The sequence below is a fragment of the Rhinichthys klamathensis genome, unplaced genomic scaffold, assembly GCF_029890125.1.
Source record: "Rhinichthys klamathensis goyatoka isolate OS25496 unplaced genomic scaffold, OSU_Roscu_1.1 h1tg000398l_1, whole genome shotgun sequence".
Lineage (NCBI taxonomy): Eukaryota > Metazoa > Chordata > Actinopteri > Cypriniformes > Leuciscidae > Rhinichthys > Rhinichthys klamathensis.
This window is the reverse complement of record NW_026606900.1, coordinates 20,311-46,340: the sequence shown is the minus strand read 5'-3', so window position 1 is coordinate 46,340 and position 26,030 is coordinate 20,311. Positions and strand designations below refer to the sequence as shown.

Here is a 26,030-nt window from a genome sequence, read left to right as displayed (position 1 = left end):
CAATGGACAAAATCAACTCCCTCCCTACATGTTTTCTTGTTCGAGAAGCTATTTCACTCGGACATCACAATAGGGAAGAAAAGACTAAGGTTTCATGCCGAATTCAAACAGAGGTAAACTGAAAAACAAATCTGTAATTAAATGTTTTGCTGTCATCAACAGCAATTCATGTGGGACCATTTTGGTTATGAGCGTTGCCTAAGAAATGAAAAATATCTGAGTCTGGGGATGTTAACAATTCTGAGTAGAATCTCAGAGTTACAACAATTCCGACATGACGTGAACGCAGCATTAGATCAAACCATTCATACGGACCTTTATTAAAAGGAAGCTCAGACCTTTATAAAAAAATTAAACCCCTTTATTGTTTCTCAAATACAAAAGAAATACAAAAAGAAACACAGACAGCAAGAGAGACACTCAGTCAGCGGCAGCAGTCTGAAGTACAGCTCAGTCTTTTGGTTCAGTACGCAGTCTGTTTTCCTCATCCAAGATCTAGGCCAGGTCGCTCTTGTCCGTGACCTCAGCGTGGCTGGTGTCCGAGCCGCCCGGCGCCAGCAGAGTTCTGCGGTTGTAGTGGTGGCCCTTCATGATGCCTGAGTTGTTGTTTTCATTGAGGATTTGTTTCTGTTTCTGCCGGTTGAGGGACTGGACCAGGCCGAGCACCACGGCGGCGAGCGAGTACTGGCCCGTGAGCTTCCTCGGCTGCAGGATGAGCGGGTTGGGCTGCACGCGGCCCATCAGGAAGTGCGTGCGGATCTTGCCTTCCTGTTCACTGATGCCCTTCACGTAGATCTCGCCTCGGTACTCGAAGGCGAAGCCGCGCTCGTTCAGGATGGCGTAGGTCTCCTCTGGGAGCTGGATCTTGCCGCTGACACCCGTGCTGTCCATACGACTTGCCAGATTGACCGTCTTCCCCCAAATATCATACTGCGGCTTTTTAGCGCCGATGACTCCAGCCACCACAGAGCCATGTGCCATACCTGAGGGAGAGAGCGAACAGAGTCAGCATCAGCAAATTCACCTTGTTGAAAAGACATGATGGTGCAAGCTGCAATGGAGCTACATTTCAGGCTTTTAATAGAGTGCAAGGGCCCAGAGTAGAATCAGCAACAAAAAACAAAATACAAAAAAAATAATAATAAATATACTTAGAAGGTGATAAGGGCTAGATAAACAGGAAGAATAATTTATCAGAATTTAAAATAAATGTTTTCTATTTTAAAATATATTTTATTTATGTGATGGCAAAGCTGAATTGATCCTTCAGAAATCATTGTAATATGCTGATTTGGTGCTTGAGAAACATTTCTTATTATTATTAGTTGAAAACAGTTGGTGCTGCTTAACATTTTTGTGGACACCTTGATGCATTGTTTTCAGGAATTTCTGACGAACAGTATTTATTTGACATTTAAATCTTTATAAATTTCGTCAGAGTCACTTTTGATCAATTTTATGCATCCTTGCTGAATAAAAGTATTAATTTCTTTCAAAACAACATTTTTAAATGATTGTGTACAGAAAGATAAAATTTAGATTTTTTAAGTACATTTGAGGTAGAAATTCTAGAAGTTTTCGATGTGATAAAAACAAAACAAAACTAAGAACTACATTACCCAAGATCCTGAAAGGATCAGTAACCATGGAAACAGGAATAGTGACTGCCCACTCTCACAAAGCATTGCAAAAGATATACCTGTAATCAAGTACGGCTCCTTACAACCTCAAAAACCTTGTATGAATATTTCATCAAAACATTTCTTTCCCAATTTTAATTGATTTATTAATTGTAATGTTCTGAATCTTCTCAGAGCTGGTGGTTTCATTCATGACTTTAGAAAATATGGTAAAATACGGTAAAAGTTACGGTAACAGGTAAAATACGTTCGGAATCAAGGCTGATAAAAAAGTTGGCAGTCACTGTTGCGCTCCATTGTCACTTTCAAAGGTGTTTCTAAATAATTTGTGTTTAAATAATTTGACTCTTACCGATTCTGAGTTGGAAGTTGTTAAATGAATGTTTGTTGATCTCCTGAATGCTTTCATTCAGAGCAATGGCGAAATCTGCCAGCGCACACAGATGCCCCCATTTATCCTCACATTGCTATGGTAACACACATATATAGAAAGATTAGTGCACAAGCTAACCCTTTTTATAGATTTCAAACTACAGACACTGCTTATAAGACATCAGATAATATGTTGTAGCATGAGCGAGTATGCTTCTGTAGGTGTGTGTGTGTTTTCATACTTGTTTCTCAGGAGACAGTCCTGACACAGCCATGTATGTGCTGCCGATGGTCTTTATCTTCTCGATGTCCTGAAATCTCTCCTCCCCCAGCAGCTGTAGAGAGAGAATCTTTCAAATATGACAGTCTACATATGTAACATTAAACTTTTATTAGCAGCTTTTGAGCAGGTGTGATGGAACTGTGCATCTTAGATGAATCATCAATATTAAAAGTGCCCATATTATGCTTTTTTAATGGTTCCTAATTTTAAAAACACTTTACATGGGACCTATTATGCCCCTTTTCACAAGATGTAATATAAGTCTCTGGTGTTCCCAGAATGTGTCTGTGAAGTTTCAGCTTAAAACACCCCACAGATCATCCATTATATCATGTCAAATTTGCCCCTGTTTGGGTATAAAAAATAATTTAAAAAAGTTTAAAGGTGACCTATAATTCAAAATTGAATTTACCTTGGTATAGTCAAATAACAAGAGTTCAGTGCATGGACATGACATAGAGTGAATCTCAAACTGGACTGTTTTCGCGTTCTCATTTAATTCACATTTATGAAAAACACCCCTGAAAAACGGTCGGTTCTCCGCACAATACCGACTGTGACGCAATAGTCGGGATCATTAATATGTACGCCTCCAAATATTTGCATAATGCCAGCCCTCAATGCCAGGCGGAACTGCGCAGCCGAAGCATGGCAGTTGCTCAGTGTGGATGTACACATGAACACAAAAGTATTTTTTAGTTCCTTCATCTGAGCCTCTGAAGAAACAATGGGTTAATTTTATTTTCTCTGGAAATTTCCAAACATTTCACCGAGTGTTTCCTCAACTTGGGCCAATACAGAGCTGGCCTCGGATCGAGCTACCAAGCAACACTTTCTGATGTGTAATTGTTCAAGTTCAGACAGGTAATCTTTCTCTCAAAATCGTTCAATACTGTTTATGCATCAGTAAGTCAAGCCAGTGACTAAAATATCAGCTTCACATCGTTTCTTTTAGTAGGATGAAAATAATCGTATTTAAATTGTGAACAAATTATATACAGAAAGCGATCAAAGAACAATCTTTCCACACAGCGCGAGTTTATCTGGACACTTGCCAAACTCGTTATGAAATCAATGACGCACGTTACTGCACAACGAAGCTCTTACTGTATTTACATCATCGTGTTTGCATTGGTGAAAGCAGAGAGAGTGCAGAAACTGCTTTGCAATGATAAGATCTTCATTCTCGCGATCAACACACTGTCATCTGCTCAATGCTCATCACGGCAACATTTTATGTGATGGGAATAGATCTAAATACTTTAAAAACATCTCACGATTCTTTAATCTCGATAGCTGTTATAGTAAAAACGTATAATAGCAGTAGTAAAAGTATTCGGGAGAGAGTTTCACATGTAATGCGTTGCTATTTCATATGCAAGCATGTCAGCCAATCACAGCAGTGGCCGCGGTTACACTGAATCCCACAGCAGACACGCCCCTTCAAACAGAGTGTTCAAATCAGAGGCTAAAAGCAGGCTAGGAAAAATGCCATTTATTTCTAAATTATGAATATTTTGTATCTAAAAAACATACTAACATTATAAGGGTAACCCAGGAAACATTATAAAATAATAAAAAAAAACATTCTAGGGCACCTTTAAATGCAAATGCTCCCGTCCCCCTTTCCAGAAGAGGTTTACAGCTCATACTTCGGATACTCCGGCAACAACAAAACTGGAGAGTCTCACGCAGCCAAAATGTCTGAAATTGTCAGTAGCGATGTTCAGCCTTACATGTTCAAGACGGAGTCGGACACTGATGGAGAGACTCAGGAAGAAGTTACAACTTTAAATGCAACTGGATGTTTCTGAATGGTTAGTGGATACATTTATGTAGTAAAGTTGATTCCGCTCATCATACACTAGCATATGTACCATCATGATAATCTAAAAATCTTTTAGAAACAACTTTTGTGCAAATCCAGCGTTGAACTGACCCTCGTTTGTGAAGCAGTCCGGGGTAAAATAATTTCCGCAAATATATAACACTTTAACGACTTTCTTCGGCACACTTCCTTCATAAATAAAATTAAACTACGGTGTCCTCAGTGGCTCAGGAGCCAGGAGTCTATGGAGAACGTTTTTTGACGCAGACGTATATCTTTTAATAGACACACATCTGTGTTCAAAGTCAAACAGCTTATAAAAGTGAATTTTGCATAAAAATGTCCCCTTTAATTTTCTCACAGTTGTCATGATACACACACGGGGAACGGTAAGATCCAATTGCAGTATTTTATTAGGGTAATCCGTACTCACAAAAAACGGTCCAGGCAAGGGTCAAACTCCAAATAGTCAATCCAAACACAAGAACAAAAACAAGACACCAGCAAACCAGAACTTCGGAAGTGACATGACATGTAACAAGGACTCCGTGACAAACAGGGTATATATACACACAGATACTAACAAGGTGACGGGAAACAGCTGTGTGCAATGATCAATGAGTGACAGAACAGGATGATGGGAAATGTAGTATGAGTGAATGACACCGTGGTGGAAGAGGACCTCTGGTGGTTACCCAGGGAAACACAAACCAGACACTGTGACAACAGCCTCTCTAAAACCCCTCCTTTCCGAGCGCCTACTCTGCACTGATTGGACAGATGCACCAGTCTGTTGTGATTGGTCTACCACTTACAGCGCTTATCCGAAACGATTCGCTCATTACCTTATCTGAATTTCAGGTCTGAAAGCTTCCTCTGTACTTGTATACACAGTGATACAAACCGTAATGATGGTGTCGGTTTTACCGTATCAATCTGAGCCCTCATCCTTTGGAAATGCATGCAAAATGGATTTACTTTCACATCACAGGAAACAGTGTCTTCTTGACATATAAACTCTACCAAGCCTCTGTTACAACCACAGTGATTGAGATCGGGTCAAAGTAGATGTTGTTCACAGGTAGCCAATGAAGACCATACGCTGGAATTATGCAAATGTGTTACAAACCTACGTCGGTTCAAACACGGAAGTAAGACTGGAATTACTGGCAACTTGTTTTAGGCAGTTCAGAATCAATTCTTTCGGTTGGGAGAGAATAACTCTATTGATCATGCACTTGATCTTTAAAACTTTGCAGATCTTTTACATTCACATACATGAAAAAGCATAATACAGGCACTTTATAGGGATAGTTCACCCCAAAATGACAATTCTGTCATTATTTACTCATCCTCATGTCATTACAAACCTGTATGCTGTTTTTTGGTCAAAATGAGCTGTCATAGAATGGGTTTAGATCAACTTGAGGGTGAGTAAATAATGACGTAATTGTCATTTATTGGTGGACTACGCCTTTAAATACGTGTGTGTGTGTGTGTGTGTGTGATGGAAGAAATCTGACCTCATCAAAATCAGCAATGATCTCGTTGAGCAGCCGCAAACACTCCACACCCTGATTATTCATCTCCGTCTGAGAGTAAAAATCAGCAAAGCCCGGAATGGAGGCGAACATCACTCCCACCGTGTCATATGACTGCGAGTAAAGCTCCTACGGATGGAGACCAAACATTAGAAACCTCCTCACTGGAAGGAAGTCAACTTCAGATATCTTTGGTTCAATTTGACACATGTAAAAACATACAAAAATGTGATTCCAATGAACGTCAGGACAACAATACAGTGAATGTGGTATGCATAATGTGTTGACCACTAGAGGGCAATGCTGCTTTATATCTAACACACTTGATTACCTCACAAGTGGGAGTCAGAACAGATGCATCTGATAAGGCTGATATCTGATAAATGTCAATACAACACATACAACATAGAAAAAAAAAAAAGGTTTACATATAATATATTATATAATATTATTAATTATAGTATGGAATTCAATATGTTGATATAGGCTATTATCATATATTAGCAATGTTATATTTTATTAATTATATGATAACAATGTAATATGTAAGAATAAATATATAAACAAATACATTTTTATATATATAATTAATGATCTAAAAAAAATGTGTAGCAACAAAAGGTTGCAATGGCAAATAGTGTTTTTCTGCATGTGTACAATAACTTTAACAAACACACTTGATTAATTCATAATGCATCTGACAAAGCATGGTCATTATATAGAACTAAAACCATAAAAAAAATCGTTACTTTAAACAAATTAAAAGTTAACTGAGATAAAATAAAATATATAAAAGTTAATTTATTTTATTTCAGCTAGTCGCCAAGGCAACGTGTCTCGTACTAAAATAAACTAAAACTGAAATAAAAAATTAATACAAACTATATAGACATATTTACAAAAAAACTAATAAAAATGACAAAAAACAACAAAATTACTAAAATGAAAATGATTTCAAAATATTAATTAAAAATTCTCAATTACACTAAAATAACACTGCTGACAAGCATAAATATAATTCAAATACAACAAAGACAAAATTATAAAAATGATTGTTTACATATAATATATTACACAATGTTATTAATTATAGTATGCTATAAAATACATGGTAACACTTTACAATAAGGTCTCATTTGTTAACATGTATTAACTAACATGAACTAACAATAAGCAATTCATTTGATACAGTATTTATTATCCTTTGTTAATGTTTGTTAATAAAATAGTCGTTCACTGTTTGTTCATGTTAGTTCACAGTGCTACCTATTGTTAACAAAATACAACTTTTGATTTCAATAATGTATTAGTAAATGTTCAAATTAACCTTAACTAACATTAATAAATGCCTTAGAAATGCCTTGTTCATTTTTAGTTCATGTTAACTACAGTAGTGTACTACTGAAATAATGAAACCTTATTGTAAAGTGTTACCAAATAATATAATATAATATAATAATGCATACTATTTATATAGAATTAATCATCTTAAAAACAAGTGTTATAAAAAAAAAGTGTTGCAATGATGTTACAAAAACGTTTCTCTGCATGTGTACAATAATTATAAAACAGAACAGGTCCTGTGTGAATGGTCCAAAAATCATGGCTTCCCATATACACATGGTGGTTATGAACAGACCTCATACGCACTACATAATATATCACAACATACGCAATTGTGTACTATATTTGAGGTCTAATGTGTGCAAACCACAAGGCCATGCACAGCTCTAACTACTTTGCTGTTTAAAGAGGAAGCTGTGGTCAATAGAATGAGGTTAAACTCTCCATACACCCTAAACATTCAGCATCACACTGATACGCCCTGCTGACGCATAATGTAAAAAGTCAGTGGCTGTTGAAGACAAGTGTAGAAAACAGGTAATAATACACGTAATAAGTGTTAGTCACTGAACCAAATGACTTCAGTGCCCTTTAAGAGTGGCAGGTTTTGCGAGCAAGACCGTGTAAGTGTGCATGTGTGAGGGAGAGGGATCATTTTCTCATCTTAATAATAGCAGAGAGTGGCGTAAATTATGGTTCACACACTCAGACACACACACACACATTTAGCGTCAACAGTTAAATCAAACCTCAATACTCCACCTGATTATAAATGAATGGGATAATTAAAGCAACTCAATGCCCTCACCCACACAGGCTTAATGGATGCATTTTTTTTATCCGTGAGTTATACAGCTCCATTATTTATTCTCCCTATTGTCTGATTGACTGACAGCAGAACATTCCAGAAATAAACAGACGAGTCACATCAGGACAAGAGAGCACACAAACACACACAGACTGCCTTTACAAACTCAACGGAAAGAACAAAGGAATAAGACAAAAAAGACACTAGGAAAAAAGATATGTAGGCACATAAAAACATGGCTGCCACAAGATTAACTATCTATGTTGCGAGCACAACAAAATGAACCAGAACCAGAAGCATTTCCAAATGGGAGACAAATTTGATTATGCTGCCAAATAAGATACCATATTTTAACTAAATTCTAAGGCAACACCGCATTCATCCTTCATGGAGAAGGAAATATCAGAATTTCATTGTATTAATTATTATTTTTTTGACAATTTAAACTACCTTTCAAAATTGTGAGTTGTTCAAAATATTTTGAATGTTTTTGCAGGAAGTCTCTTAAGCTGCAATTAATAATAATAATAAAAAACAGTAAAACAGTAATATTGTGAAATGTTATTGCAATGTAAAATAATTGTTTACTATTTTAATATTTTAAAATGTAATTTATTCCTGTGATGGCAAAGCTGAATTTTCAGCATCATTAGTCAGTATCATAATGATCATCAATGCTTTTATTTTTGTGAAAACCATATTTTTTTCACATTTTGATGAATAGAAATTAGTATTAGAATAATGAAAAGCCTTTATTTGAAATAGAAATATTTTGTAAGATTATAAATGTTTTTACTGTTACTTTTGATCAATTTAATGTATTCTTGCTGAATAATAGTATTAATTTATTTCCTATTTAGGCAGCTCACTTGGTGTTTTGAAGAGAGCTACAGACCCCCAATATATTATTTGTACTTTTTTTTGGTTTTGTCATGTATATTTATTATCAATTTGTGTAAATTTCTTCATTGGTTCTGACTTCCGCAGCTACAAATGCTTACAGAAAGTTGACTGTCATGCCAATAAAGCACAACAAAGAACAAAGAGAGTGGCAGTGATTCATCCTCTCCTCACATGTTCTTGCCATCTAAGTGCTGCCATGTTTTTCCTGTCAGACTAAAGAAGTGAGACACCCAGATCCATTCTGTCTCTCTACCTCATTGTCTCTGTCTTTCTCCAGGAAGTGGCGTGCGACATGGCTGGGGAGAATGTTCCGGAGCATGTTCTCATTGTGTTCACGTAGCTCTCGCATCTCATTTATCTCTTCCTTCGCCTGCACACGCCATAGGAAGTCCAGACGAGCAGTGTACTCCAGCTGAGAGACAGAGAACGAAGCAGGTCAGACAACAAAGAATAAACACATCACAAGATACATGAAATCAACAAAAACAAGCAAAAACACAGGATAGCCAATCGGTGTCACTCACAGTAGTGTTTGGGTTAGTTTGTTTTTATTTGGACTTGTATTCACGTCACGTGTCATTATCAGTTCAGCTGTATGACCTGTGTTTAGTCAATCATCGGCATCTGTGTTTGCATTTAAGTTCCGTCTGTTCAGTCATGCTGCGTCCCAATTCGCATACTATCCGTCCTAAATAGTATTCGAAAATAGAATTAGTACGTCCCAAATCGTAGTATGTTGAAATGAGTGTTCCAAAGAGACCCGGATGGTCTACTATATCCGGTCGGAATCCGAAGTGCAGATCATAGACAGTATAAGAAGTGGACAGAGCCATCTCATTGGAACTCAGTTGAGACAGTTGAAGCCCATTTTTAGCGATTTTTGAGCACTCCCGCTCCTGACGCGCAGACTCAAACCGACTCAAACTAAGCTTGATGACGTGAGCAACCTGTCTGACAGACGTTAATCTTCTAGTAGCTGTGCGTGAAAATTGCCAACGTTAATCTTGCAGAGACGGGGAACTTGAGCAAAGAGTTCTTTGGCGTGAGTGAGCAGGAGTAAGTATTCCGTTGCTTTTATGGACTCATTATCTATGGGCTTCTCCCTTGATGGGACGTCCCCCCGATTGCCTGCGAGCTTCTCCTCCTGTCTGTACGGTAATTTCTGTACAGCGCGACAGAGAGTCGAGTGGTTATGACGCAATCGTTAGCCTATTTTTACTAAATCTGTTTCTACGGGGCCATAATGTAACATAGAAGGTAATGGAGCCCTTTATACATTGTCGTGTTTCTTTAGAAATAAATAATGGACAAATGGAGTCTTTAAACGCCTCAGATGTAAAGTTATTCGCTGTCAAAGTGACGCCAAAATGAATGGGAGTCAATGGAAATGCTAACGCAAGTGAAGTTCTGCTACAACATGGCGGCACCCGGCCGGCTTCAACTTCCGGTCGATGGATTACCCCCTTGGTGCAGATCGGTGCGCACTCTAACGGCTGATATTGCCCACAACCCATCGCGCGTTGGACGAGGATTCGGTTAGAACTACAAACACGAGTGAAAAGAGTAAAAAAAAACTACAGACATGGAGGACGCGCGAGTCCGACGGTTGTGTAGAGAGGTTTAGATAAAGGGGTTTGAGTGATTAATTATCAGTATCTAACCTGACGAAAATGTATTTATTCAATGTTGGCTAGATTTTATTGCATCTGCAGCAGCCATGTGAACTTTTGTAAAGATACGTTTAGCCATTAACTTTTAAATGCATCATTACATTCAAACTGCAAAGAAGAGTGTTACGTCCGCATGAAAGACCCACGACTGGCAGGTGAACGTGCTACAACATTTCTCTCCGAAATGGTAAGAAATGATATTAGATTGAATGGAGGATTTTAACTGTGAAGAGATGATAGACAGGGCAGTTTATGGTGACAGATGCACGCGACAGATCTGTCCGTTAAAGATGATGAAGTAGTATGTCCCAAAGCTTGCCTACTCCTTTGCTACACACTCAAAAGTAAGTACTTTTTCTTCACAAAAAGAGTACATACTTTTAGGGCGTAGTATAAGTAGGCGAATTGGGACGCAGTGTCAGTCTTTGTCCGATCTCCGTAGTATTTAGTGTGTGTTGCTGCCTGTTCTGCTGTCCTGTATATTACTCCCATTAAACCTTCATCTTCTTCTGTCTTCCTGCAACCACCCTTGACACCAAGGCAGTATTTTATAAAGCATTCATCAGGCTCGGCAGAGAAGACCAGCTGTACAGTTGAGAAGACCAGCTGTACAGGTCAATATCTGCCCATATCTTCTGCTGGAGAATACACTTTGATTCTCTCATCAACACAGATGCAGCAGTTTTTATTTTTGCAAAGTTTTATTTCAGACCAACCCCTTTTAAACTTGAGTCGGGCGCAAGAGTCATTTATCCTGCCGGTAAAATAGCAACAGCGCCCAAGACCCGCCCACAAAGTTACATACTTGATACTTGCGTTTCAGAGCGTTAAAATAGGGCCCTAATTGTTCGTCACCACAAATGCAAAGAATATTATGAATTTGCCCCTGCTACTCAAATCATAACAGACAGACAATGAAATATAATATTCAAATATAAATATTAATATAAAGAAATGTATATATTATAGTATTTTCTATTTTGTATTATACATACAAAAGTATGTATAAACTGTTTTTTTTTTTTTGAATATATATTTTAAAATGTAATTTATTCCTGTGATGGCAAAGCTGAATTTTCAGCATCACTATTCCAGTCTTCAGTGTCACATGATCCTTCATCTTCAATTATTTTAATATGCTGATTTGCTGCTTCTTATTATTGTTAATGTTAAAAAGTTGTGCTGCTTAATATTTTGGTGGAGAATGTGATACTTTTTTCAGGATTTTCTGATGAATAGAAAGTTCAAATGAACAACAATATATTTTAAATGGAAATTACAGTAAAGTGCCTTTACTGACACGTTTGATCAATATAACTATATATACTGTATATAACTATATATATATATAAATAATAAAAAAGGTTTTAAGTGACAAAGAAGAGAGAGAGAGAAAAAGAGAATGTATATCTAATAACTGTCAGCAATACTAAGCAGATGAATAGCAAATACACACTCAGCAAACACAATCCAGTCACTGGAAAAAAAGGCACAGAAAAATCCTAGCAACTAGAGGAGGAAAGCATCTGTTGGTAATCAACGACAGGAAAGCAGAGAGGTGCACGTTCTTCTTAAAAGTGGAAAATAACTCAATCAGAAAAATATATAGAAATGCTTTAAAACACTAATTTCAATCAACTTTATATAAGTTCTTGTTAATTGAATGTAATATTCTTAATTAAATGTAAAAACAATAACAAAAAAACAAAAATCTGTATGATATTACACAAGTAATAAATCCCCACAGCTTTTAGCTTATTTTTGTATAGGTGTGATTTTGGCCCATTGCTCCAGGCACATGTGCTCCAGTTTGTTCAGGGATAATCAGGTTTGTACACCATCATTTTCAAACAGTGCCACATGTTCTTAGCCTTTATAGGTCATTAAAGGTTATTTACATGGTTGTTTTTAAGCCACTCCAGTAAATTAATGAAAAAGTTAATTAGGCTTTAGGATCATTGTTCTGCTAAAAGCATCAGGTTTTTTGGCAGATTTCTCATCTATTCCTCCCTCTGTTTTAAGCTGAGTCCCACAGCAAGACACCACCACCTTACTACCAAACTACACTGTGGGTATAATTAGCTTTAGGTTTGCACAACACATAAATGAAGTTTCAGCTCTATTTACACCTGGCATTAAGATCCATCTCGGGTGATCCGATCATAAGTGGTCAGCCGAGACATTTTGCGGTTTATATCTTCACAAGTGTCTCAAATGTGTCTCCTGTGACCACTTGTGTTCAGATTTCAGCGGAGGGTCTCTGATTTCATAAATACACGTCAGTGTTACTACATGTTGACAAAGTGCAAAAAGCGCTGTCTAGGATACATCAGGACAGATTAGCTTTTACACTACAAATCACATGTGCTTCTGACTACCTCTGTACAGTAGGCTATGTGTTTTCAAGGATTGGATTACAAAATGTTTTGGACTACTCGTGATTAGATCATCTGAAATTAATCTTAATTTCAGGTGTGTTTTTTAAGTGATGGCTATGACTCCTATAGTCTCCGCCTTCAAAGTCTCTCGCTGCGCCCGAAATTAAATACTTCCCTATTATATAGTATACAAAAAACAGTAGTAGGTCTCAATACATATTTGAAAAACAGTAGGCGAAAAGGACCCGGAATGGCAGTGAAGCGACACAACTGACGCTGGTAGGTCACGTGACAGTAACATGGCGGATTTAGTACACACATTGATTGATACTATATAGAACATACTTTTTTAACGGTCACTAAGTAAATTCAAAGTATACCTATTCAGACAGTACGTGATTTCGGACGCAGCATCTGTCTTGTTTGCACACGGTGATATGCGGGACAGCCTGCATCTGGGTCACTTCTATTTCCTGTTAGAGCCCTGTGCCCTCTGTCCAATTTATGCATTTGCTTTACTCCATTTAACTTCTTTGAAACACTCAGTCTACATTCCCAGCTGTCCTTCAGCTTCACAAGACAAATCAAGATCCTTCATCTGAGACTATCAGAGCAATATAAAATGTCACATGCTTTGAAATAAAATGTCTGAGACAGTTTAATGAGGATTTAAGACTTTCTCCTCCAACAATACATTACTGTTCAAATGTTCGAGGTCAATAAAAAAAAAAAAGTGTTTTTGCTCACCACGGCTGCATTTATTTGATCAAAATACAGTAAAAATAATAATATGGTGAAATATAAGTCAATTCAAATAAATTATATAAATATATAAATAAATGTATTCCTGTGATGCCAAATTATTCATTACTCCTGTCTTCAGTGTCACATGATCCTTCATAAATCATTCTAATAAGCTGATCTGGTGCTCAAGAAACATTTTTTTATTATTATCAATGTTGAAAACATTTTTATTGGAACTTTTTTAATGTTCAGGATTCCTTGATGAATAGAAAGTTCAAAGAACTGCATTTTTTTTATAACATAATGTATTGGTAACACTTTAGTGTCCAATTCTCAATATTAACTAGTTGCTTATTAGCATGCATATTACTAGGATACTATCTATTAATTAGTAAGAACATTTTAATGCCTTATTCTGCATGATATTCTACATTTCTTAATCCTATCCAATACCTAAACTTAACAATTACATTACTAAATATTATTGATAAGCAGTCATTAGAAGTTTACTCTCATACATGTTAAAAAATCATACATGTTTCAAGCAACATGAGTAGATGATGACATCACCATTTTATTTCTTTCATACACTGCACTCGGTAAGTACCCTGAATGCTTTAACAGGAAGTGAGCCGTGCTGCGTTTCTGCCTGGCTTCCATCAGCTCTCTTCCAAACGAAGAGCTCCAACAAGGCCCCCCCTAATTAAGCAGTAACACACGCTCATCTGCATACATTAATATCCAGCTTTAATTGAAACTGTTTCACAAAAGCGTCCAGATTGAAAACTTAATTTACTAACAGTCAGGGCATGATGTAAGTGTTTGTGTCTGTGTATGAGTGTAAACTGCATGTGTGTGTGTGTGTGCATTTATTTATGTATGCTCTCAGACTAAATATGGAGCGAAAGATGATTTTATGAGGAGTAATTAAGCAAGTGGGGCAGACGGGGGTGTACGACTGTCCGAATGATTATTAAAAACACATCAACAAGACTAACCTCCATTAACCTCTAAAACAGATGCACAAAGATGTAGAGACGGACACACACACTCAGACAGGAGACAATTAAAGCAGTGCATATCAACTAAATTACTTTTGACAAACTGTATGGAAAGGGTTTAACACAAATGAGTTTTCTAAGTTTTAGGTGTCTTGGGAGGCCCGGTTTTGAATCTCACCACTGTCTGGAGGTGTTCGGGACTTTATCTCTGTCCAAAAAGCAATTTAGACAGCTGAAGTCTGGCAGCTGTTACAAAGGAGACCAAAATGAATGCATTGTTTTATCCATGATAAAGTGATGTGCTAAGCTATGTGGAGGTACGTGCTGCTGGTTCTCAAGACTCTCACTCAGTCAGCAGATAATACAACAGTTATGCCTTATTCCCTTGAGTAAGGCACGTACCTGTATTCACAGGTTAATCAAGGGGAACATGTGTTGAATTTGCCCCAGATGATCATTTTATTGCCCTTTCAGAGCCTGTAGACTCAGTGGAGTTTTCAATTTATAGAAAGTATTTACTCTGTCCTAGATGTTTCTCATAAAATCCCTTAGAAGTTTCTCATAAAATCCCTTAGAAGGCCTAAACAGAAATACTGAAGCAAAAAAACTAAAGCCATTTGTTCTGTTTTTAATCTCAGAGCTGCCTACAATGCAAAAATAACGTAGTATATCTTTATTAATCCATTTTGTAATCCTTAAAAACATTCTTGAGAAGGAACAATGCATACTATATTGAAGAATTGTTTTCAGAGAATGTATCTTAAGTACAAGTCTATTTTGTCTTCCTTCACTGATCGATTTTTTACCGAGCCCCTAAGGGTATACGTGGTGATGGAAAAATTGTGGGACAGGAGGAAAAATGCTTTTGCGTTTGCTCATAAAACTTTTGAGTTCTCTCGCAAAAGTATTGTGTTCCCCTGAGAAACGTTGCACTTGCTTGTAAAAACTTTAAAACGTATGCAAAATTTTGCGAGAGATCACAAAAGCACTTCAATTTCAATTTCTCCCCCATCCCCGTGTCCTTTTAGGGGCTCCGTAATTGTTTTACATGTTGTGAGTATAAATAAAAAAACAAGTGAAAAAAGATCTGCCAGTACAATAAGGTAAAATACACTTATATTCATGATATAATATATGAAAATGAATCTTGAAATCTTATGCAATGTTGCTTCTCAAGTAAATTTACCTTGTTTTATACATTTTTGGATATTTTAACAGGAAAACAAGATAAAAATACCAAGAATATTTTTATTGTTAGTTAGTTCTTTATTCTTAAGAATGTTTTTAATATATAGGCCTATATATATATATATATATATAAAACAAATGCAGTAGAAGCAATTAAACAATTACATGAAGTTAAAGAACAACTGCAAATAAACAAACATACAGAGAGGTTTAAAGGGAAAGTTCACCCAAAAAGGAAAATTCTGTCATTAATTTCTCACCCTCATGTCGTTCCAAGCCCTGTAAGACTTTGTTCATCTTTGGAACACAAATGTTTTTAATGAATGAATCTGAGAGCTTTATGTCCCTCCATTGACAGCTAACTACTACCACTTTGACACTTCAAAAAGTTCATAAAGAGATCATAAAACTAATCCATATAAATTGAGCGGTTTACTCCAAATTTTCTGAAGAGACTCGATCACTTTGATTAACAGATTGAATTTAGTCTTTTATTCACATTTAAACATTTAACATTTAAGGCGAGACACTACAGGTGAATAGGGTAATTTTTTTAACTAGCAGATATCACCATGAAACTTTCCCAGTTGATTACCTACATTAAGATGAGAAAAAAATGTATTACAAGTTTTCTGTAATTTAATGTTTAAATATGCAAATTAGGCATTATCTAATAAAATATGCACTAATTTGCATATATTTCAAAAAATGAAATCTGAGTATTGGATAAAGCCAGGTTCAAAATTCTTTTTTCATTGTGTTCACATATTAGATGGGAAAAAAATTACAGAGGGATTTATGGATATCTACTTTTGTTATCCTATAAATCAGAATATACTGTCAATAGCCTTAAAAAAATGATTTTTGCCATGTTTTTTGGAATAACATGTTAAATAAATCGGGCTAGGAATAATATATTTACAAATCCCTCTGTAAATGTCTTCATAATATAACTAGGTACAAGACTGGAAAGTTTGGTGTATATAGGTGCTACCGAAGTGGAGATTTCGGACATTGAGTATGAGAGAAAAGTCATTTTGAGAAAACGGGCTTTAAAGATTTAGCATCAGCCAATGAGATTGCGCATTTGCGCCCTTTTACTTTCACGATTGGTTGCTGATAAAAAGGAAATGACCATATTTGGATCCGACAACATTGTACAGGAGAGAGAGAGCTTTCTAACAGTGTGTGTGATGACAGGGTGCAGATCGCGATAGCGGAGCAACGGATGATTTACAACGCCAACTTTTGATGAATTTATGAGAAATCTACAGACGCAAACAGACAAAGTGTAGTAAAATAAAGACCTAAATGTGTATTTCGGACTTTTTTTCACCACAAGTCTGAAAGAAGACATGTTTTTGAAGACAAATATCCCGAAATCTCAAAATTGACCAGTGAAAAAAAAACTATGTTTTTGCCTGCCGTGTCTCGCCTTAAACAAACCTCATTTGCTCTTGCTGAAGCTCAAACATGCTGTGTAACATGAGAATGAACCTCATTGGTTCTCACACGTCAAGCGAACATGCTTGAGCTTGAGTTTACCACAACTGACGTGTGCGTTGATGAATGTTCATAAGTGAATAAAAGCCTAAATTCAATCTGTTCATAATATAAAGCGATTGTGTCTCTTCAGAAATTCATATGGATTAGTTTTATGATCTCTTTATGATAATTTTGAAGCGTCAAAGTGGTAGTTGCCTAGCTGTCAATGGAGGGACAAAAAGCTCTCAGATTCATTCATGTTTTCATTAAAAACATCTTCATTTGTGTTCCAAAGATGAACAAAGTCTTACATGTTTGGAACGACATGAGGGTGAGAAATTGATGACAGAATTTTCATTTTTAGGTGAACTATCCCTTTAAAGTGTGAGAGCCAAATATTTCAAATGTTTTTCACTCATTTTATAATACATTTCTTATTCATTTTATAATATAACATTTCTTAGTTTTTTAAACAAACTTTCAAGGTTTAAAAGATTTTGAATCCCAAATTTTCATTGTGGTCTCAGACTTAACTGCATATGAAAAGTAATCCCTCATAGACACTGACTCGCAGTGAGAGAGAGCTTGTTCATTCATCCGAAACACACACACACACACACACACACACACACACACACACACACACACACACACACACACACACACACACACACACACACACACACCAAGATGAGCATAAATAAGAAATGATCAAATCACTGTCCAAGAAACACACGCCAAGTCCCAATCCATAGGCCAAGCAATGCCAGTGGCACTACCTGCCTAAATGGCACACCGTTGCTATGGATATGAGGGGAGGGGGTAAATATGGACAGGCAGTTTATAGCTGGACACAAGCACATGGCACAAGCACAAAACATTTCGGTCATATGTAAGACTCTGTGTGCCTTAATCAGAGCGGCGTCGACACCACACCACACACACACACACACACACACACTGCTCATTTCTCTATCTCTCACACTCATCACTACTCGGACTGACTCTTTCCCCTGATCTACGGCATCAAAGACAACAATCAGTAGAGTGAACTTAAAAAGCTTTGCACACACTGTGCGTCAGAGAGAGCAGGGCTTTTATATATTGACTGTGAGACCTTATGAAGCAGCCAATAACTTGCCTCTGTTTCTTAGAAACGTGACATTATAAAATAGGAACTGAATGGCCCCTGGTCCAGGTTAGCGTGTGTGTGTGTGTGTGTTACCTGTTGGCCATGGTAGAACACAGCTAAAAGGAACATCGCCATGAGAAGCAGAGACGTTTCCTTGGTTCCCAGGAAGCTTTTGCTGTAACCAGGGTAACAAGACAGAAAGTCTCATGAGCTCCACAGCATGTTTATAATGTCCAGAGTGCAGTTAGTTAAGACACACAACTGTCATAAATGTCATAAAGAGCCTTGATTATACAATAACAGCGTACACTGTTTGTAAAACACTTATGATATCTGATATGAAAAATAAAGATTTTTTTAATAAAGTGAAATATAAAGTCTGCTTAAAGTTGTCCAAACCTTTTTCAGGACTTAGTTCTGAATTAAAGTTTGAGGTTTAGCTCTTGTTTAGGGGTAGTTTCTGTTATGATTCCTGTCTTATGTTCCCCTTGTCTTGTGTGGACTTTTGTCATTTCCTGTCCCCTACCATGTTTTGTAGTCCCTTGTAGTTGTTCTTGTTTATTAGGCTCCCAGGTGTTTCTGATTAGCCACGGCCCCTTGTTATCTTGTTTAGCTTGTTAACCTCTGTATTTAAACCCTGTGTCTTGTATCAGTGTTTGTGGGTTCTTGACTTTGTAATGTTGTTTGTTCTGTTTCTGAGTCTTTGTCAAGGTTTAAGTCTATTTAATAAAAACACTGCTGCACTTGGATCCTGCTTCAATTTGTAGTTTGGCAGATGGTTTTACCTAAAGTGATTTACAGTGGTCTTATCAAAAGGACAATGTCTCTGGAGTAACATGAAGTTAAGTGCTTTATGATGATGTGCACAATGATGCACAGACCTCAGCAAGGGCGACCGGATAGAAAAAGACACGGATAGAAAAAAACTAGTACTTGCAACTAATTTGTAATTTGTTTTGCTTTTACAGTATTTATCCCTTTTTGAAATGTTCTTTTTTTTTTCTCCTCTCTTTTTGGGATGGCAAAACCGTGATATTATTTGAAGTGCCTTTGAAGTGAAATATCTTGTAAAAATGATGAACACTTATAAAAAACTTGAAAAATTATTAAAAAAATGACTAAATTTAGTGCTGTAGTGCTGTTAACCAGCAAAAAAATATGAATTTCTGCCCAGTTACAAAAGAAAATCTCATAATTCACACATTGTTACTATTGTACAGTCATTTTTCATTTTATTACTGCTCAAGAAACATTTATTTTTATTATCAATGTTGAAAATAGTTGTGCTGCTTAATAATTGTGTGGAAACTGTGATACAATTTATTCAGAATTCTTTGATAAATGGAATGTTTAAAAGAACAGCATTTATTTTTAAATACAAATCTTTTGTAACATTACAAATGTCTTTACTGTCACTTTTGATCATTTTAATCCAGCAGTTAATGCTAAATAACTGTAAAAAGTAAAAATCCTCAAACTTTTGAAAGGTACTCTAAAAAAACAAGGGCCAGGGTTCCAGACTGCGACCAAATTGGTCGCATATGCGACCATTTTTTGAGAATGTGCGAGTTAAAATGTTATGTGGTCGCATTTGTGCGAGTGGACGCTTGAGCAACAGAACGCCGTTGTATCAGCAGCTGCAGTCCGTAACTTATGTTCAAAATGAACGAGTAGGCTACATCATGAATCCATTTTCCAAACCGTGTTTTTGACTTATTCTGAATCACTACGGTACGCTTATAATAAGTGTTTATATTCGGACTATTTTATCCCGGGGTCGTCTCGGCTGCGGAGTAGCGAGACTCGCTATAGACATTAACGGAGAGAAGTTCCGTCTACAATGTTCTTCCGCAAGACACGTGCAGTTTATTTATTGACGAACGTAGACGTCACGCGCATTGCACACTGATGGTGAAACGCGCCAATTACGAATTCACGAATTAAGGCATATAAAAATGATAAAAATGGTCTCACGAAACACAGAGCCCCTTCCTCCTACGTCTTTTCAGCGGTTATATTTTCCTCTGTCGAGCGATTACCCCCATGATCGCTCGACAGAGGAAAAGGAAATTATTATAAAATGCAGAAGATAATTGGAGTGTGAGATTTCTGCTTTTTGTTACAACTATAAACTTTGATAACGAAAAATCTGTATCAGTTTATTATTGTTGTATGTCTGTCTGTGTTCCCCCTGTCTTTGTGCTTTTGGTTCAGTCCTGTTCAGTTTTCCCGCTCCTCGTTTGTGTTCATGTATACCACGCCCCCTTGTTATCTTGTTTAGCTTGTTTGGCCTTGTATTTAAGCCCTGTGTTTCAGTCCAGTCTTTGTGAGTTCTTGTTGTTGTAACCTTGATGTTGGTGGTTCTGTTCCTGAGTCTTGTGCCCTAGCCTGAGTCTTTATGTAGTTTGAGTTTATTGAATAAAGTGTGCTGCAATTGGATCCTGCTTCCTCCTTGCTTCCACCTCATCATAACAGAAGAACTCACCAAACATGGATCCAGCAGCAGTCAGCAACCAGGCACTAAGAAGATTTCTTGCCTCAATGTTTCAAGATGGCCAGCCGATCGAGAGGTACGTGAGGGACTTTTTGAACTGCTGCCATCTGGGATCTTTTGAAGACTCTGAGCTCATGGACCTGTTCTGGAGCGGGTTGGATGTGGATATTGCCAGGCTGATGCCGGATAACTATACTGGCTGGACCCTAGAGGGATATATTGACCTGGCCCTTTACTTAGGTGGTTCGGCATTTACTGTGGGCTTGGCTGATGAAGCACCCTGCCAGCTCACAGTCCAGCCAGAGCTTCACGTCAGCCACGTCCAGCCAGAGCTTCACGTCAGCCACGTCCAGCCAGAGCTTCACGTCAGCCACGTCCAGCCAGAGCTTCACGTCAGCCACGTCCAGCCAGAGCTTCACGTCAGCCACGTCCAGCCAGAGCTTCACGTCAGCCACGTCCAGCCAGAGCTTCACGTCAGCCACGTCCAGCCAGAGCTTCACGTCAGCCACGTCCAGCTAGAGACCGTTCACGTCACGTCTGCCCAGCCAGAGACTGATCACGCCACGCATGCGCCGCCTGAGCCCTTAGTGACCGCAACACTGGCCATTATGGCCACAGCCATGTGGTGTGTGTGGGCTACGCACACACTTGAGCCGGTGCCCGCTGATCCTGCGCCAGAGCCCGCTGATCCTGCGCCAGAGCCCGCTGATCCTGCGCCAGAGCCCGCTGATCCTGCGCCAGAGCCCGCTGATCCTGCGCATGACCCCATGGCTGCCCCCAAGAAAATTTTGGGGGGGGGCAGTAGGATCCTGGACGGGACTGTGAAAGCCGCACCGCCGTGGCCGCCCGAGGGGTCTTCACCGCCGCGGCCGCCCGAGGGGTCTTCACCGCCGTGGCCGCCCGAGGGGTCTTCACCGCCGTGGCCGCCCGAGGGGTCTTCACCGCCGTGGCCGCCCGAAGGGTCTTCGCCGCCGTGGCCGCCCGAAGGGTCTTCGCCGCCGTGGCCGCCCGAAGGGTCTTCGCCGCCGTGGCCGCCCGAGGGGTCTTCGCCGCCGTGGCCGCCCGAGGGGTCTTCGCCGCCGTGGCCGCCGGAAGGGTCTTCGCCGCCGTGGCCGCCCGAACTACCTAGTCCACCCTGGTCGCCTGCGCAGCCTGCTCCACCCTGGACGCCCGAGGGTCCGACAGCTCCGCCCTGGACGCCCAAGGGTCAGAAAGCTCCGCCCTGGACGCCCGAGGGTCCGACAGCTTCGCCCTGGATGCCCGAGGGTCCACAGCCTGCTCCGCCCTGGTCACGCCCACAGCCTGCTCCGCCGTGGCCTCGCCCTCAGCCTGCTCCGTCGTGGACACGCCCACAGCCTGCTCCGCCCTGGCAGTCTGTTCGTCCAGCTCCGCCCATGTTCCATGGCCCAGGTCCGCCATCGCAAGACCCCGGTCCCGTTCCCTGCACGGACCTGGCCCGCCATCCCTCCCCCGGGACCGCCTCCGCTCCACCACCCTCCCGAACTATGTCTCTAGTTTTGATGGGCGTCGGGAGCCGCCCATAGAGGGGGGGCTATGTTGTATGTCTGTCTGTGTTCCCCCTGTCTTTGTGCTTTTGGTTCAGTCCTGTTCAGTTTTCCCGCTCCTCGTTTGTGTTCATGTATACCACGCCCCCTTGTTATCTTGTTTAGCTTGTTTGGCCTTGTATTTAAGCCCTGTGTTTCAGTCCAGTCTTTGTGAGTTCTTGTTGTTGTAACCTTGATGTTGGTGGTTCTGTTCCTGAGTCTTGTGCCCTAGCCTGAGTCTTTATGTAGTTTGAGTTTATTGAATAAAGTGTGCTGCAATTGGATCCTGCTTCCTCCTTGCTTCCACCTCATCATAACAATTATAATAGCTACTCTAATCTTTTAAAATGTATGTTTAATGATTTTTAAAAGATAGAAAGATGATTATAGATAGACAGATAGAATATGATTTAAATGTAAATAGATAGATTGTATATAATTCAAATGTAAAATGCTTAAAATTACAGATTAAAATTACTGTCCAAAATCCATGAAAATCCTGAAATTTGGCAATGATAATTACCATATATTACATGTGTTTTTATCTAATATATTACAGGTATTTCTGCAGCAACCCAGAAAGCCTTTGCTAGCCTTGGTCCATTAAAACCACTATTCATCAGCATGCATTGATTAATCCCATGGCATGTAGCAAAAAAAAAAGAAAAAAAAAGGTGCGACCAAATCATATGCTGGTGCGACCAACTGAGAAAGTTGGTAGCACCAGTGCAACCAGTGGAAAAGTTAGTCTGGAGCCCTGAAGGGCACCTTTAGATTTTAGAATGAAACATTTCAAACATTCCAACATTCCTGTACACATCACTAGATAGCACAACTATCACCTTTTGCAGGGTTTAAACCTATAAACTTAGTTCTCAACCTAAACTTTTGACCACCAGGCCACACCACCCACATCTAGAAGACAATTCATGACTGTGTGAAGTTAATCATACAGTAAAACATGCAGAAATCTATTAAAACGCACGCAGACTGCTATTTGAGAAACAGCATGACATTTGTTTCTCTTATAGTTGGTCTGTCATCTTACGCACTTTTACGTCTAGACTGTTAAAGTGTGCTGTATAATTTCACTCTTTAGAACTGATTCTTTAATGAATGTGGGAGTTTGCGTACATACCTCTGATTGAGTGTAAGTGTGTCATAGCGGATGAACAGTGGTGTGTAGAAAGCCTCGGTCAGCACTGCGTAGATAGCGATCATGATCAGCAGGATGGCCAACTTCAGAACCGAGTTGAGTCTTAGGAACACTGCACAGGTCACCATGGCCAACACTCCAGTAAACACGAAATACTGTCAATAAACAGCCAGACAACCTCACCATTAACACCCCATCGCTCGATGTACAGATGAATGAATTGATTTTTGAACAGTTTACACAAATGCTAGAATTCTATCAATCCTTTTGAACAGACTGAAACTGCATGTCAGTGGATGAAAAGACCTCTGGGTAAAAGCAGATATCCGGGATTGAGGCCGATGCATTAAACGTCTGGTTCCTGAATGAGACGGATTTATCGAAATCACACCAAAGCTATGATAAAAGAGAGAGTGCAAATGTTAGAGAATAGATTGCATTTAAGAATATATCTGTATAAAGAGCAAAACGATTACAATTTCCAAGAACTTTCTAAATATAGGTATTATGACAAGTAACTAATAAGTAGCAGGTATTAAAATTCTATATTTTATTTATAATTAAAAAAATTAAACTGTATTAAATGCTACAATTTAGGCATCACAACATTATAATTAATTATAGTATGAAAAATGCATTTTTATTCTGACATTTGTTAAAGACGCATTAAACAGTCTAAATTATTATATTATTAGTATTAAATTATTAGTGTTTTTAAAGATCAACAATAAGTACGAGTTAGATGACGGCAAAAGTAAGCCAAATATACAAATCTGGGAAGTTGTTAAATTTTAATTTTCTAATTTCGGCTGGTAACCAATATGGTATTGCTATATTGTGCAAGACTAATTTTGGTAGTTTTAGGCTGGTGAATTTTGTACAGATTTGGGTAACGCTTCCTTTTACAGTCCTGTTACCCATGTACTTACTATGTACTTATTCTAGTAATTATAATTACTGGGTAATAACTAGGTACTAACCCTGAACCTACCCCTAAACCATGTCCTTACCTTATATTAGCCAGTACTTTCTAGGTAAGTACACTGTAAGTACACGTAAATACTGTACTGTAAAAGGAAGCGTTACCCAGATTTGTGTAAATCGGTCTATTTGTGTATTTGTGTAAAATAAATTCATTTACACCCCACAGTAGTTCTATAATTCTTGAGTTCAAATTGGTTCAACATAGAAATCGTTTAGTGGGGCTCTAGAACTTTATATATCCATGATGAAGAACATCATGCAAGGGTATAATGACCATATTAAAATTAAAATGAATAAAATGTTTGCTCACTATGTTGATCATGGCAGCCAGGAAGTTGATGAGGATGGAAAGGAAGATGACGACGTTCCGCGCAGCGTACGTTTCGTTCACCCAGCAACACGCTTTTCGCAAAACCAGTGGCAAACACTTATAGTCCTCCGCCGTTGTAACAACAACAAGGCAACAGTGCAGAAAGATGAGGACAGAGAACTGTATCACCATAGTGACCATCCTACAAACATGAGAGATCACATATTATATGATACATTTGTGGATGTAATCAAATATTCAAGACCAAATTTCAGTGAAAAACCCACATCGAACACTACTGGAAATATTAACCCATGCATGACTTGTATATATAAACCCAAATAGATCATGTGTCATCCTCAATGTCTGTGGTGGCTATGGCCAATATATGTATGTACATGTGTATGTTTTACCTTGCAGAGGGAAGTAAGCTCTGTATTCCAGTGATGAAGACGAGAACAATGAAGGCACACACTAGATTAGACTTAAACACCTCGTCTCTCATCTGGGAATACTGTAGAGGAAATACACATACACACACACAGAGAAAAGTAAGGACATAAATTCCTCCTCACATGACGACCACACTGACCACACCATGAAAGCAATGCTAACCACATAGGAGAGAGCAGGGTAGGCGCTCATACACACACATACACACAACTCCTGTGCTTTCTGGGTTAGTGAGAGGATGTGTGATGTCAGAGCTGGAAGCGGGGCAAACCAAAAAAACTCAAGCACAGAGTGGGACAGAGTCAAAGGCCAAGCAAGGGGCGAAGGTCAACTGAAACGAGCAGAAATGAGGTGAGGGACAAATAAATCGAATAAAAAGCGTTTTTTAACTAAGATGACAACATGCATGGTGGTGGATCATGAGTAATCTGAAATCCCAGGTGTGGGCAAATCCCAGTTGCTCAGGATGAATTAACGTTCGTCAGGTTCATCGGTGATGGCGATTAAACAAATCAATTTGGGGACCAATCCAATCGGCTGGATTCAAAGGGTCATTATTCCTAAGTGCAGACACTTTTTCTTTGCCAGAACCCTCTGATCGGATCAGGAAACACATTTTTGTAAGGCATTTTCCACTCAGTTGGAAAAATACATCTAAAACTGGTGACAAATGGTTTTATATGGATCAAATTCAGTTGGACTACACTGTAAAAAAATATTTTCTTCCTCAGTATTTTTGTCTTGTTTTACAGTACAAATATCGAAATATCAC

The 26,030-nt window shown here is 38.6% G+C and overlaps 1 protein-coding gene across 1 annotated transcript in view; it reads right to left on the bottom strand.

Annotated features, from left to right (window-relative positions):
• Positions 1-339: 339 nt before the first annotated feature.
• The window catches only part of adcy8 (adenylate cyclase 8 (brain)), a gene marked incomplete at its 5' end in the record, with an annotated part of 45,226 nt that continues 19,535 nt past the window's right edge, over positions 340-26,030 (bottom strand). The window contains 10 exons of the mRNA XM_056234574.1: positions 340-983; positions 1,993-2,107; positions 2,255-2,347; positions 5,647-5,793; positions 8,973-9,131; positions 18,411-18,492; positions 23,494-23,666; positions 23,818-23,907; positions 24,806-25,007; positions 25,219-25,319. Of these exons, the coding sequence (XP_056090549.1) occupies positions 496-983; positions 1,993-2,107; positions 2,255-2,347; positions 5,647-5,793; positions 8,973-9,131; positions 18,411-18,492; positions 23,494-23,666; positions 23,818-23,907; positions 24,806-25,007; positions 25,219-25,319 (1,650 nt within the window). The remainder of the gene's footprint in view (positions 984-1,992; positions 2,108-2,254; positions 2,348-5,646; positions 5,794-8,972; positions 9,132-18,410; positions 18,493-23,493; positions 23,667-23,817; positions 23,908-24,805; positions 25,008-25,218; positions 25,320-26,030) is intronic.